Source organism: Equus quagga, chromosome 10 (assembly GCF_021613505.1).
Source record: "Equus quagga isolate Etosha38 chromosome 10, UCLA_HA_Equagga_1.0, whole genome shotgun sequence".
In the NCBI taxonomy this organism is placed as follows: Eukaryota; Metazoa; Chordata; class Mammalia; order Perissodactyla; family Equidae; genus Equus; species Equus quagga.
The window spans coordinates 83546799-83560887 of record NC_060276.1 but is presented as its reverse complement, the minus strand read 5'-3'; the positions used below and the strand labels follow the sequence as shown (position 1 = coordinate 83560887).

Here is a 14089-nt window from a genome sequence, read left to right as displayed (position 1 = left end):
GGATCATACCTTTAATTACTGTATCTATTTGCTCTGAGGGAATAACTGTCTGATCATGGTGCGAACCGAGTAACCTGGGCGAATTACAGAGTAACCAACTGACAGTGGATAGTGACTGCCTTGACAGGGCTACATTAGATGCTGACAATGACAGCCTGCCTGAGGGCATGGCTGGATACTGATGATTCCCCCAGGGGGATTCAGAGCTGGTCCCAGGGTAAGGTAGACAGACAGACCGGCTGCTTGACTGACTGACAGCGTGAAGGAGGGACCGTCGAAGGGAATGACAGGCTGGCTGACCAGCAGTGTAGCTGTTAGTAAGCGCCACTTGTCTGCCTGGAGGGACTCGCAGCTGGCCCGAGGGCACGAATGGATGCTGCCATTGACTGACAGGCAGTGTGAATGGGGGGCGGGGGTCTGACTAGACAGTCGTCGTGGTGACTGATCCATTGTCTGATTTGAATCGAGTGACTGAGCAGCTGTATGTGGCGACAGTCCACCTTGGGAGTCACGGGCTGCTTGGGGTTAAAATATGGTGACGGACTGACTGACGGTGGTAATTGGGGGTCTGACCCCCCGTCAGGCCAGCTGACAACATGATTGGCTGACAGCGTGACAGACAGACCGGCATCCCGACAGGGCCACCGGCAACCTCAGCCGCCGCCGCCGCCCAGACGCACTCTGGGAAAGCGCCGGCGAGCACCCGCCTTCGGGACCGAGCGCGGAGGCGGGGAGGATTCCGGTCACGGCTCGCCGGTTGGTCCGCGCGGGCGCTGCTCGCGGCGCGGTGCGGCCAATAGGCTGCGCGTTCTCGGCCACGCCCGCGCGAGCTCTCTTCTCGCGAGGCTGGTTAGGCCCGAATGTCGTTAGCCGTGGGGAAAGATGGCGGAAAATTTAAAAGGTGAAGCAGTGGTGGCAGCGGCGCGGGCCCGCTGGCCGGGCCGGGTGGGCTGGAGGGGTGGCGTCGCAGGCTCGGGGCCCCGGCGTCCGAGGCCACGGGGCCGGGAGCCGGAAGCCCGGCGCCGAAAGGAAGGGGCTCGGGGAGCGCGGGCCTGGCGCGCGGGGCTGGGCGGGGCGGAGGGGAGGGGGCGCGTGCCTCGGAACGCGGCGGGCGCGGGGCTAAGTGGGGCCGCGGGAGGGGGGCGCGCGCCTCAGATCGCGACAGGGCGGCGCGCGCACGCGCGGGGACTCGTCGGGGAGGCCGTGCCCGCGCGCGGGAAAATCGGCCGCTGGTGACCGTTACCCGTTTGGTGTCCACGCGAGACGCCGGAAGGGGAGGGAAGGGAAGGGGATGGACCTCCTTTACAGAGTGGGGGGACGGGGGACTCTTCACGGGGAGGGTATCTCCTCTCGGCGTCATGGGGGAAGGTTTGCAGCAGAGGGGACTCCTCCAGGAAGAAGGGAAGGGGCTTCCTGAGTAGGAGAGCCGGACTCCCCCATGTGCAGGGAGAGAGGGGTGACTCTCAGCATGTGGGGTGGCTCCTCTGGGTGAGGAAAGCTGCGAGGAGGACGGGTTCCATAAGTGCGAGGGGGACATCTGAGGGTAGGAGAGTCCACCTGTGGTCAGTGCGGAGGCAGCAGCTGGAGGTGTGAGTTGGCACCACTTTAGTGGGGTTTCAAAGGCGAGTGAAGGGGTTTGAAAGGGGAGGAAAGCACGGGCACTGGCCGAGGCTCCCCTGGGCCTGCCTAAGTGGAGGGGGAAGTGCACACGAAATCATTCTGCAAAGCTCTTGTACATTTTTAGGTTGACATCTGCAGTATTTTGAGTTTAAACGTTTGATGTTTTGCAGTGGGAGGCAGAAAATATTAAACATTTAAAAAAGATGAGATAGGGTGAGGACTGACTGACTACATTTGGATTAAGTGCTTTGTGAAATGATTTGATAAAATGGCCTCTAAAGCATCTTAAGAATGGGCCTTGAATCAGAAAGAAGCCTTTAAAAAAAAAATGTGTCTTGAAAAATTTTGGTAGCTCCAGAAACATTCCAGGTATATTTAAAATAATTGTTGTCACTAACCTATATTGTTTTGCCTGTTCCTGAATTCAGAGCATTACCCCTTAGGGTGAGCTTTACCTTTCACAGAAAAGAGGGTGAGACAGAGAAAGTCACAATGCGGGTTGCAGAAATATACCTTGTGGGTTTAAGGCACCCAGACTAATCATTCAAGGACGCTTTCTGTAATCTAATACCACTCCACAACCTCTTATTCATAATTCCAAAATCTAAAAATCCCTGAAAACTTACGTTGGGCACCATTCAGTGGCAAAGCTAAACTATAAAGTGGGACTATTCAGTGCCGCTATCTTACATCTCCTATTTCCTGTGAAAATTCAGACTTCTGCTGCAGAAATATTCATGTGTTTGATTATGGCTTGACGCCCCTGACCACAGTAGGGGTGTTAGGAATGTATGGGATATACCTAGAACTACACTCATGAAATCAAAAAAAAAAATTTGAATTCCTAAACACATCTGGCTCCAGGAGTTTCAGATAAGGGATTGCCAACCAGTCTTTCCAGTTACACCTTTGTTTGGTACCCTGGAGGTTTTAATCCCATCCCCATCCACTGCTTGGGGCAGTGCACCCTACTGCGATGGGGAGGGTGACCAGGGGAGAAGGATGACCAGGTCCTGAACCCAAGGCAAGTTGGCAGGCACTTTGAGGAATAGTACAGAGGGAGTCGGAAGCTCTGAGACTAGATTCCTTTAGGAAATCCATGCAGCATATCCCATTTTGAGGTCTGCCGCTCCAGGGGTAGCCTTGGACAATGAGCACTGGGGTTGAAGGAAGTGGCACAGCTTTGTTGTAGAAGGGTCTCAGCACTGGGAGGGCCTGTGGATTCAATCTCACTCCCTCTGAGGCAGTCTTTTGAAAATCCCAGGGAGGATTTGGGGTCCCCTTTGACTCCTGGCCTCTCCAGGATGCCCAGTAAGCGTTCTTTCCGGCCTCCTTGTTCTAGGCTGTAGTGTGTGTTGCAAGTCTTCTTGGAATCAGCTACAGGACCTGTGCCGCCTGGCCAAGCTCTCCTGCCCTGCCCTTGGCATCTCCAAGAGGAACCTCTATGACTTTGAAGTCGAGTACCTGTGCGATTATAAGAAGATCCGCGTGAGTCTGGGGTGACCATGGCCGGGGTGTGTCAAGGAAGCTGGCTTCCTGCCCCCTTGCCCCGCACTGCCTGCACCTGTTTCCAAAGGGGATTTTCTCCTCTGATCTTAAAAAAAAAAAAGGATTAGGAGGCCCTCTTATTATCCCCATTTTAGAGGTGGGGAAACTAAAGTGGCTTTCTGAGGGAGGCAGGAGCCAGAATGAATCCCCAAATGAGTCTCTCTTCCCACCTCCCTGGGAATACAAACCAATTGCAAAGATTGAGATGCTGGGCCCAGGAGTGGAGATGATGAGAGCTAAGGGGTTCGAGCACTTTTGGTATCCCAGGCACTTCCTCTCACACACTCATCTAATCCCCCTGTGAACACTGTGAAATGGAAACTCTTACTATTGCCAGAGGAGGTAATGGCAGGATGGTTAAGAGAACAGACTGGAGCCAGCATGCTTGGGTTCAGATCCTGCCGCGTGACCCCAGGATACTTACCCAAATTCTCTGACTTCATTTTCCTCATCTGTAAAATGGGGCTGATTAGTAGGATCCACCTCATATAGAGTTGGGAGGATTAAATTAGTTAATAATACATGTAAGTTGCTTAGAACAGTACCTGTACATAATGAATGCTAGAGAATGGTAGCTTTTTTACTTATTTAAAGATGAGGAAACTGAAACCCATCGAAGTTAAATAACTTGCCTAAGGCCACACAGCTAGGGAGTGGCAGATTCTGGATTCGAACCCAAGGTGTCTAACTAGAACCTGTGTAGTTAAACTTTAACCTGTAGCTGCCTCTCAGCAAGAAAAGATCCCTCTGGCTGCTGTGTGGGGAATAGACTGTAGGGACAAGGGCGGAAGCAGGGGGACCAGCGAGGAGGCTACTGCCACAGCCCGGGTGAGCAGTGACAGTGGTGGCAGTGGTGATGGTTTGAAGTGGTCGGATTCTGGATGTAGTCTGAAGGTGGGGCTGACAGGATTTGCTGAGGGTGGATGTGGGGAGTGTGAGAAAAAGAAGTCAAGGATGACTCCAAGAGTTGGGGCCTGAATAGCCAGAAGGAGGGAGCTGATGATGGGGAAGACAGAGGAGGGAGCGGGTTTGGGAGACTAAATTAAAAGTTGAAATTTAGACAGATATAGTAAGGGGGAGAGTGGGATTTGAACTGAGTGATTCTCACTTTAGAGCCCGTGCTTTTTGACCCCTGCATGGAGTCATTCCAGAAAAGGGTGGGGGAGTGGTCTGGGTCTTATCCATCGGCTTTGGGATGGAAGTCCCACAGGACTGGCCCAAGGGTCTCGCCACTTATGGTGCCCCCATCCCCCTGGCCCCCCAACAGGAACAGGAGTATTACCTGGTAAAATGGCGTGGCTACCCAGACTCAGAGAGCACCTGGGAGCCACGGCAGAACCTCAAGTGTGTGCGCATCCTCAAGCAGTTCCACAAGGACTTAGAAAGGGAGCTGCTCCGGAGGCACCACCGGTCAAAGCCGCCCCGGCACCTGGACCCAAGCTTGGCCAACTACCTGGTGCAGAAGGCCAAGCAGAGGCGGGCGCTCCGGCGCTGGGAGCAGGAGCTCAATGCCAAGCGCAGCCATCTGGGACGCATCACCGTGGAGAACGAGGTGGACCTGGACGGCCCCCCGCGGGCCTTCGTGTACATCAATGAGTACCGTGTTGGTGAGGGCATCACCCTCAACCAGGTGGCCGTGGGCTGCGAGTGCCAGGACTGTCTGTGGGCACCCGCTGGAGGCTGCTGCCCCGGGGCGTCCCTGCACAAGTTTGCCTACAATGACCAGGGCCAGGTGCGGCTGCGGGCCGGGCTGCCCATCTACGAGTGCAACTCCCGCTGCCGCTGCGGCTATGACTGCCCCAATCGCGTGGTCCAGAAGGGCATCCGCTATGACCTCTGCATCTTCCGCACGGACGATGGACGCGGCTGGGGTGTCCGCACGCTGGAGAAGATCCGCAAGAACAGCTTCGTCATGGAGTACGTGGGAGAGGTAGGGAGATGGGACCGGGCATGTGTGTGCGGCTCTTCCCACTTTGTGTGCCCACTGTGTGTCTGCAGCTTCCCTGCTTTCCCTGTGGGAAAGGTCGGGGGGGTTAACCCGAGTGTGATAGGGACCTCCTGGCAGGGGTGAGTATTCCAAGCTGGTAGTTAAAAGCACATTGCAATACTTCCAGACTGGGTTGACTCCATAAGGGTACCTAGCAAAGTGGAAAGTGGGAACTGAAATCCAGGCAGCGTTCCTTTTAACAGGCCGTGTGGTCTGCACAGGGTTGCATCACCTGAAAGGGCACTTCCTCTTCTCATTTCACAAGGGTCCAGCTTATCGCCAAGCAGTGGCTGCCCAGAAGGAGCACCTTTTACTAGTCTGCACCAAAGGAACATGAACAGTCTGGGGGAGGACGCAGACCTACCTTGTGGAGGTTGCCTACCTCCTCCTCTGGACTGGCAGGGCACTGGGGAAGGGCTGGCTGTATTAGGCAGGCTAGCCGCCGTACTGAACATCCCCAAGTCTTAGTGGCTTCACACATTAGAAGTCTGTGTGCTCCTGTCGCGGTCCAGCATGGGTGTCTGGGTGGTATCCTCCCCCACGGCAGCGTGGCCACCTAGGCTCTTTCCCTCTTGTGCCTGTGCCATGCTCAGAGCCTTGGAGCAGCCTCTGATCCACAGCATTGCCTGGCAGGCGGGCCGAGAGTCGGGTAGAAGGGGGGCGTTTCTAATGAGCCAGGCCTGGATGCGATGCCCATCACTTCTGCCCACCCCCACTGGCTGGAACTGAGTCACTAGTTTTACCTCAGTGCAAGGGAGGCTGGGAAGTGTGATTTAGCCGTGTGCCCAGGTGGAGAACAAAAGGGGTTTGCATATATTAATAACAAGTGTCTGCAACAGCACATGTCCCATTCTAGGGTGGGACACAGTGGGCATTCGGGGTGGGGCAGTTCTTTGTGGCATAGGACCAGCTCATGCGTTGGGGGACATTTACCTTCCCTGGACCTTGACCATTTTAATCCATGAATGCGCCCTGTCATGGTAACACCTCAAAGACCATATTTCTATAGGTCTCTTAGGGGTTGATATGGTTGGGAAGTGACAGAGATTGGCCTAAGAGACACACACCTGAGCATGTCCACGCTGTAATAACAACACTGATGAAGAGGAAAAACTCCTGCTCTGACGAACTATAAAGTAGAGAGGGTCATAGCCCCAGGGGCAGAGAAGCCCACACGTTAGAGGACCTGACAGTCTGGACGAGGAGACATCCATACCCCAGAGGACCCTGACAGTCTGGTAGAGGAAACGTCCACATGTCAGAGGACCTGACAATCTAAGAGGCGGGGGGTCCTGACAATCTGCAGGAAGAGGTGTCCATGTCCCAGAGTGCCCTGGAGGAAGAGAGCGAGCTCTCCACACTCCAGGGCACCCTGGCGGTCTGACTTAGGAAGTGTCCACACCCCACTGTCCCAACAGTCAGGAAAAAAGTGTCCTCACCCCAGAGGGATTGTGAAAGTCTGAAGGAGATCAGGTCTACACCCAAGGGGACTCTGACAGCCTGTAGAAAGTGTCCCCACCCGCAATGTCCTGACACTCTGGAGGAGGTGTCCAGACCTCAGAGAGATGCTAACAGTGTGTAGGAGATGCTAACATCCCAGGGGATGTCCCCAGTCTGGAGGAGAACGTGTGCACATTCCAGAGCCCCTGATGGTCTGGAGGAGGAGGTGTCCAGACCCCACAGGAGCCCAACAAACTGAGAGGAAGTCTGGAGCAGGCACTGTCTAGCCTCACTGTACTGCCGATCTTGAGGGAAAGCTGTCTGCAACCCAGAGGACCCTGACAGGCGAGGGGGCAGAGTGTGCGGCCCACAGGCTCTGCGGAGTCTCCTGGGCGGGCTACTTTTCTGGCTGCTCTTGCTCGGCGTCCTCACTCCTCCACGCTGTAAACATCCGGGTTTCCAGGGACTCCCTCACTCCCTGTCCTCACTCTTCCCACTCTCCACATGTCCTCTTCAGGCTATATCTTGGCTTCCCTCCTGTCACATTCAGTGACTTCCAGGTCCCGCTCCAACACCCTCAGACCTGTGGGGCCCCCAAACACTGCCAGAGCCAAACTCATCTCCCGGCATACCCCTGTGAGGAGGCAGCGTGGCAGAGGGTCAGCAGGGTGGACCCTGGAGCCTGCCTGCCCGAGCTTGAGTCCCAGCTCCACCACTCATCAGCAGTCACTCAACCTCTTTGTGTCTCAGTTTCCTGATCTGTAGAATGGGGATGATAATAGCACCCACCTCATACAGTTGGTGTGAGAACTAAATGAGTTCTTCTGTGTGAAGCACTTGAACAGTGTTCACTACACAGTAAGACTTCAATAATGTTAGCCCCTACAGTCCAAAATGCAGAAAATCCAGGATGCTCCGAAAACCGACTTTTTTGTAACCAATCTGGCTACAAAACCCAACCAGACCTGATAGGGGCCTCTTTAGTCTGTTCTCTCCCTTGGTGTAATATTTGTAAACCGTACTGCAGAAGTGTTCATTGTACTTGACTGTGTGGTGCTGTCCCAGACCCTGGCTGGCGTCACGTAATCGAGGGCCTACACCCCACGCCTGTTGGCCGCGCTGTCCGTCTTCAGGCTGGACACACACGCGCCCTCCACGCTCGCCGCCTCCGCGCTGCTGCTGCTCCACGTGAGCTGCCCTTCCTCTCCTTTGCACCGCTCCACGTCCAGCAGAACACGCCCCCGTCGCCCCGGAGAGAAGGAGAGCCTGTTTCATCCCTAAAACATGCCCTGTCTTCATATTTCAGCAACCCTGAAATGAAAGTGAGTCTCAGTTAATTTAATTCAATGGCGGCATGTCATCATTTAGTTAGCAATGTTTCCTTTCTTGGGAAAGGGCACATAAAATAAGGGAGCATCTTAGATTTCAACAAGCTATGGTACTCCTCCCAGCTCCTAACATTGCTCCGTGTCCCAACGAAAACAAAACCAGAAACACCTTTCACAGCCCTGATCTCGCAGGATCTTTACAACAGCCCCTCTCAGGTTGGGATTATTGTCATTGTCATCTGCATTCTACAGATGAGAAAACCGAGGCCCAGGGGGTGTAGTAACATGCTCAGAGTCACCAAGCTAGTAAAGTGGATAAAAACGGCCCAAGTGTCTAAAGCTGGTGCACTGCCAGACCTGGTAGAGGGTTTTTTGGCTGAGGAAACAGGCGCAGGCAGAGAACGTTCAGGATTCCGTAACCAGGAAGGGGCAGAGCAGCAGCCGGACTCCGGTCTTCTTGTTCCCGTTCCCGTCAACACCTTTTCCAGGCTGCCAGCTCAGAGCCCATCTGTGTCCCCAGCCATTGTGGGGGGCTGCTGGGGAGCAGGGACATGGACTGATTTGCTTCCGAGTTTTCAGGGTGGACCAACCCGTACAGAGTGGGACTGAAAAGAAGAGAGAGAAGGAACCGTTTGTGCCCTGAAGGGCTTGCAGTGTGACTCACTCGTGGTGAGGCTCGGGGAGCAGGTAGGGGCAGAGCAGGCGCGCAGATGGAGCCTGGGAAGGATGTGGGGCATTTCCTCCAGGTTGGGGAGGGGCTAAAAGGAAGAAGCTGGCCCAGACACCACCCAGTGTGCTCCTGAGCCCAGCAGGGGCTGCCCTTTGATCCCAAGGCTTCATAGAGGCAGCAGCTTCTGCAGTGGGTGGGGATTGGAAGGTTCAGGAAGGCTGTACAGAGAAGTAACATCCGTTGGGAGTTGATGCCACGAGGAAGAGTCAGTGTTCTCCGGGAGGTGGAGGGAGACTGACCTTGACGTACTCCTCAAAACGCTTCTGTGGCTCCTGTTTTGTCCCTCAGAAGAGAGCCCCTCCTCTTCACCCTGGTGTCAAAGCCCTTTTATGATCTGCACCTTGCTTTAGATGGTGTCTCTCTTTTCCATTGCCCCTTGAACCCTAAGCACTGTGTTTCCTGATCAGCATCTTGCACTGTGGGTGTCTGAGTCCATCTCTGTCACCAGACTGTGACCCCTAACAGCGGGGACCCAGCTTGGTCCATTTGTCTCCCCCAGCAGACTGTGACTCCTGAGCCCTGGGACCAGGCACAGGGTAGCCTCATAAAAATCCACTGAATGCATGAGTGGACAAACAAACCAAAATTGGGGGTGTGGGGGAGCCACGTTCCTCAAGGAATGGAGTGGAGTATGGGGCAGTGAGCAGTGTTGCCCGAGGGGTAGATCTTGGTCTTCTAAAGGCATAGTCGATCAGCATTTGGCACAGGGCAGAGGCTGGAGGTGATGGTGCAAGAGGCAGGGAGGAGACAGGACACTAGTGTGGCCATCCTGGCTAGAGAAAATGTGGGTCAGGACCAGAAGTGGGAAGAGCATGGTCACTAGTTGGCATGAGGGTGAGCAAGGAAGGAGGCCAGGGTGGGTCTTGGGTTTGCGTCCAGCGTCATCAGGGGGTGTGGTGGGCAGTGCTGTCTGACAAAGGGAGAGGGAAGGAAGAAGGGGTGTGAGGGGAGGAGAGCATTTGAGTTGCCTGCGGGACAGAGGACAGGGCTCTGGGTTGGAAAGCAGAATAAAAATAAAGGGCATTTATGGTGTGTGTGCTGTGCACAGTGCGGGCACCTGTCTCTGAGGGGTGGGCAGAAAACCAAGAGTGGAGAACGAGACCTGCCCTGGTCTGGAGGGACCCTAGGCTGAGGAACGGGCAGTCCTGGGCCCTGTGGGACCCTCACAGAGATGGGTGTGGTTGGCTACACTTGGGGATTACCAGAAGGCTGTGGTTGGCCCCAGGGGGAAGAAGGGGCATGAGGGACAGAGGGGAGAGATCTGTCGGGGAAGGGGTCGGGTGGAGAATCCATCACCAGCAGTTGGGAGGCAAGGACAGGTTGGGGCTAGGATGGTGGCGCAGCTTCCTGTTTACTAGGACAGCCAGGGACCCAGCGGGGGAGGAGGAGATGCCTCCTGCCATCTTAAATACCAGTTGGCGCTGCACAGCGGCAGGGCTGAGGGAGGGCTTCTCACTGGTGCTCAGCTCCTCTTCTTCATCTCTTTCATCTTCATCTTCCATCTCTCTGTTTTTGGCCTTAGCCCCTTTCTTGCGATCTCAGACTCTTGGGGGTCTTGCTCTTCTCTCTGGACCTGAGTCTTGCGTATTAAGATTCTGTTTGTGTTTCTAACTCTGCTCTTGGCTTTCTTGTCTGAGTCTCCTTCCCATTCATTCAGTCTCTCTCTCCCCACCTTCCCAGGGCCCTCTTTCTTCTCATCCTCCATGTCCTTCCTACTGTCTGCACGGCCTGCACTGGCTCACTTCTCTTGTGCTGGTTCCCGCAATGCCTCAGGCTCTCTTGCCCCAGATCAGTCAGCGTCTCTTTTCCCCCCCGACTCTGCCTGCCCCTCTCTGTTGAGCCCTGGGCCTTTTTCTTCCTTGCCCTTGATCTGGCTCGCCTCACTGTGTCTCACTGTGGGTCTCTTATATCGGGGGTCTGTGTGTGTCTGTCTCTCACTACTGCACCTTGTGGCCAGCCTCCACCCAGCATTGAGAGACTCCTCGTGCCATCCAGAGGCCTGAGGAGGGATGAGTGGCGGGCAGCTGAGGCCCAGCCCCCTGAGAAGGGCTGACAGCCCCTCCGTATCACTGCCTCCTGTGTGTCCGTGCCTGCCGGCCCCCTGAGCCACCCACAGTGGGTTGGGGTGCCTCCCTGCTCACTTGTTCTTCTCCCCTTGGGGGGCCAGGTTGGAGGTCAGGAGTTACACTGGCTTTCCTGAGCCTTGTTGGCCAATCTCCCTTCCCCCATGGCCCTCTCCCCAGATCATTACCTCAGAGGAGGCGGAGCGGCGGGGCCAGATCTACGACCGCCAGGGTGCCACCTACCTCTTCGACCTGGACTACGTGGAGGACGTGTACACCGTGGATGCCGCCTATTATGGCAACATCTCCCACTTTGTCAACCACAGTGTGGGTACCCCACAGGCGGGTGGGGAGTCGGGAGGAGCAGGCTGGGGCGCTTCCTCACCCTCCCACTGTTCTTTTTTGCCCAGTGTGACCCCAACCTCCAGGTGTACAACGTCTTCATAGACAACCTTGATGAGCGACTGCCCCGCATCGCTTTCTTTGCCACAAGAACCATCCGGGCAGGCGAGGAGCTCACCTTTGATTACAACATGCAAGGTGGGGGTGGCAGGGGACCGGGGGCAGGGGCACACAGTGATGTGGGACACAAGGACCCCTACCGAAGGAGCTTTAAGATGTTCTTCCTGACTCCCAGTCTCCCATCTGGACTCTTGGACCCCTGCCCACCCCTTGGTGGTCCCTTTATTCCCAACCCCTGGACCCCAATTCTGAGACACTCGTACCAACTTCTCCCAAGACTCCTGGGGGAGGACATTTGGCAGGAGAGTTAAGACACTCCTCCTGACTCCAATCTTGTCTGAGTTTCCCCAGTCCCCCAACCCTCCCTGCTCCTAACCCACTTTGGCCTTCCTTATTCCAAGCCTCTGGACACCCTTGTGGCCTCCAGCCAGTCCCCTTCTTGACAAACTAGCCACCTCTGAGACACTTGAGGGGGGAATCTTTGGCAGCAGAGTTCAGATGCCCCTCTGGACGGCCAGGTGACCCTCCATTCCTGACCCCTGCCTGACATGACCCTCCTGGTTCCCCCTGACAGCCTCTTGCCTCCCCAACAACCCCCAACCCCTGGCCATCTTCCTAACACTTGAACACCCCTCTAGTACTGTGAGCCCTGGCCCCAGCTCCAAAGCACCGACCCCCAGCTTCCTCCTGACCCAAACCCCAGACCTGCTCCCAGCCCCCAAGATCCACGGGTCTCATGGTAAAAAGGGCAGCGGGCCACCTCATCTAGGCCTTCTAACAAGTCCTCTCCCCCTCCTGCCCTCCCTGGCTGTGACTCCACAGTGGACCCCGTGGACATGGAGAGCACCCGCATGGACTCCAACTTTGGCCTGGCTGGGCTCCCTGGCTCCCCCAAGAAGCGGGTCCGTATTGAATGCAAGTGTGGGACTGAATCCTGCCGCAAATACCTCTTCTAGCCCTTTGAAGTCTGAGGCCAGACTGACCTTGGGGGCCTGAAGCTGCCCGCCCAACCCACCCATCGCTGCCCTTTTGTCGAGGAATGACTGCCAGGGCCTCCTGCCCGCCTCCACCTGCCCCACGCTCAGGGCTGCGGGGCTGCCGTGAGGACTGACTCCAGGAGTTCCCCCTCCCTGTCCCAGCCCCATCTGTGGGTTGCACTTACAAACCCCTGCCCACCTTCAGAAGTAATGGTTCAGCACCGGGACTTTCTGCAGTTGGGATTCATGGCTTATCAAGGAAGTCCAAGGGGTGAGCCCCAGCCCAGCCCCAGAATAGAAAGATGTTTGTTTTTGTACCTGCTTCTGCCTGGAGCTTGAGGGGTCTGTTGCAGACCCTCTCCCTACTGCCCCAAGGGTGTGGGGAAGCAGCCCCAGGGCGGGCTGGCATCAGAGCCTAGAGTTCCCCGCCCGCGTGGTTCCCTCCCACAGAAGCTCTGCTAGTGAAAGAAAGGAGGGCTCCAGGGCTGGGGGCTGAGCCTGGTTTCTGCTCATGCCCACATGCTGGCTAGTGTTGGCCTAAGAGCCGTACGGTCTCTTCCGGGGCCGCACATCTGGGAAGTAGACATCCACATGCCACTGGAAGGGGAATGGATGCCCGTGGCTCGCTGACCAGTGAGAGGAAGGCAGTCCAGACCTTCCCAGCCCTTAAGAGGGGCTGGGACTGAGCTCTGCCTTTGGGAGTGCAGAGAAGGCACCCGGGCTCTTGGTGCTGGGAGCCCTGAGCTGGGATATGATGACTGCTGTGACTACTCAGAGCTGGAACCAAGGCCTAGCTAGGCTGTAGATAGCACTTAGGAGAAAAATGTGCATTGATGGGGTGCTGATGAGGTGCCAGGCACTGGGCAGAGCACCTGGTCCTCGTGGATTGTCTCAGGGAAGCCTTGAAAACTATGGAGGTGGGCCCCAGGAAAGGGCCCATGTGGCAGAGGGCAAAGTACAGGCCGAGAATGGGGGAATGGGGATGGCTTACCCATGAGATTATGGTGAGGTGAGAGGGAAGCCTCTGCCGCCCGCCAGCCCCAGCCCCAGCCCTTTGCGCTCACCTTGGGTCCCCTGGTCTCGTTACCTGCCCACAAATGTACAAAAGGCGACAGCTCTGATGGCTGCCTCGCCCCTCGCTTCCCCCATGAGGTCTTCTCTAGGAAGCCTTCCCTGACTACCTTTGCCCAGAGTGCCCCTACGTGAGACTGTGTGCCCTGCCACCAGATGCTAGATCTGTGTGTCTGTCTGTGTGTCCGTCTGTGTGTCTGTGCTCCCCGCCCCCAGACTGACCTTCAGGCATGGACCGAATCTGATTCTCCTCTTGTATATCCCTTGGCCCTACCCAGCCCGGGGTGAGCATCAATAAAAAGAATCAATGACTGAACAAATCAAGGTGTGGGGATTGAAGACCTGTGTAGGTAGGGATTGGGGGGATGAAAGGCTGGGAGCTGGGGTGCTCAGGGACATGTTCCTCAAACCTCAGCCATTTGACTATAATACTCTGCACACTATACCACTTGCACCATCATCTATATAATGTCTTGACCTACAATAAGCTTGCTTTATACTTTAATTTTCACATGCACTGAAAAAGCAAACGAAATCCATTGCTGTCTAAATGGACAAACCAGAGCCAGCCCTGATGGCCTAGCCGTTAAAGTTCAGTGTGCTCTGCCTCGGCAGCCCAGGTTTGGTTCCCAGGTGTGAAACCACACTGCTTGTCTGTCAGTAGCCATGCTATGGCAGTGGCTCACATAGAAGAACCAAAAGAACTATACACAACTATGTACTGGGGCTTGGTGGGGGGGGGGGGGGGGGAGGGAAAAAAAGGAGGAAGATTGGCAATAGATGTTAGCTTAGGGCAAATCTTCCCCTGCCAAAATAAAATAAAATAAATAAATGGACAAACCATTCTCACTTACTAGAAAGAA

The 14089-nt window shown here is 55.6% G+C and overlaps 1 protein-coding gene across 1 annotated transcript; it reads left to right on the top strand.

Moving 5' to 3' along the window:
* Positions 1-839: 839 nt before the first annotated feature.
* On the top strand, positions 840-13534 carry SUV39H1 (SUV39H1 histone lysine methyltransferase). The gene is made up of 6 exons (XM_046674099.1): positions 840-901; positions 2963-3108; positions 4436-5098; positions 10897-11043; positions 11127-11256; positions 12001-13534. The coding sequence occupies exons 1-6, from the start codon at positions 883-885 to the stop codon at positions 12132-12134; spliced, it is 1239 nt and encodes a 412-aa protein (XP_046530055.1). The 5' UTR covers positions 840-882; the 3' UTR covers positions 12135-13534.
* The last annotated feature ends 555 nt before the right edge of the window (positions 13535-14089 follow it).

Bases quoted from the DNA above. Each gene is read 5' to 3' on its own strand.
- SUV39H1 (XM_046674099.1), top strand. The intron at 3,109-4,435 runs GTGAGTCTGGGG...GCCCCCCAACAG, and splicing joins GCGATTATAAGAAGATCCGC to GAACAGGAGTATTACCTGGT. The intron at 11,044-11,126 runs GTGGGTACCCCA...TTTTTTGCCCAG, and splicing joins CCCACTTTGTCAACCACAGT to TGTGACCCCAACCTCCAGGT.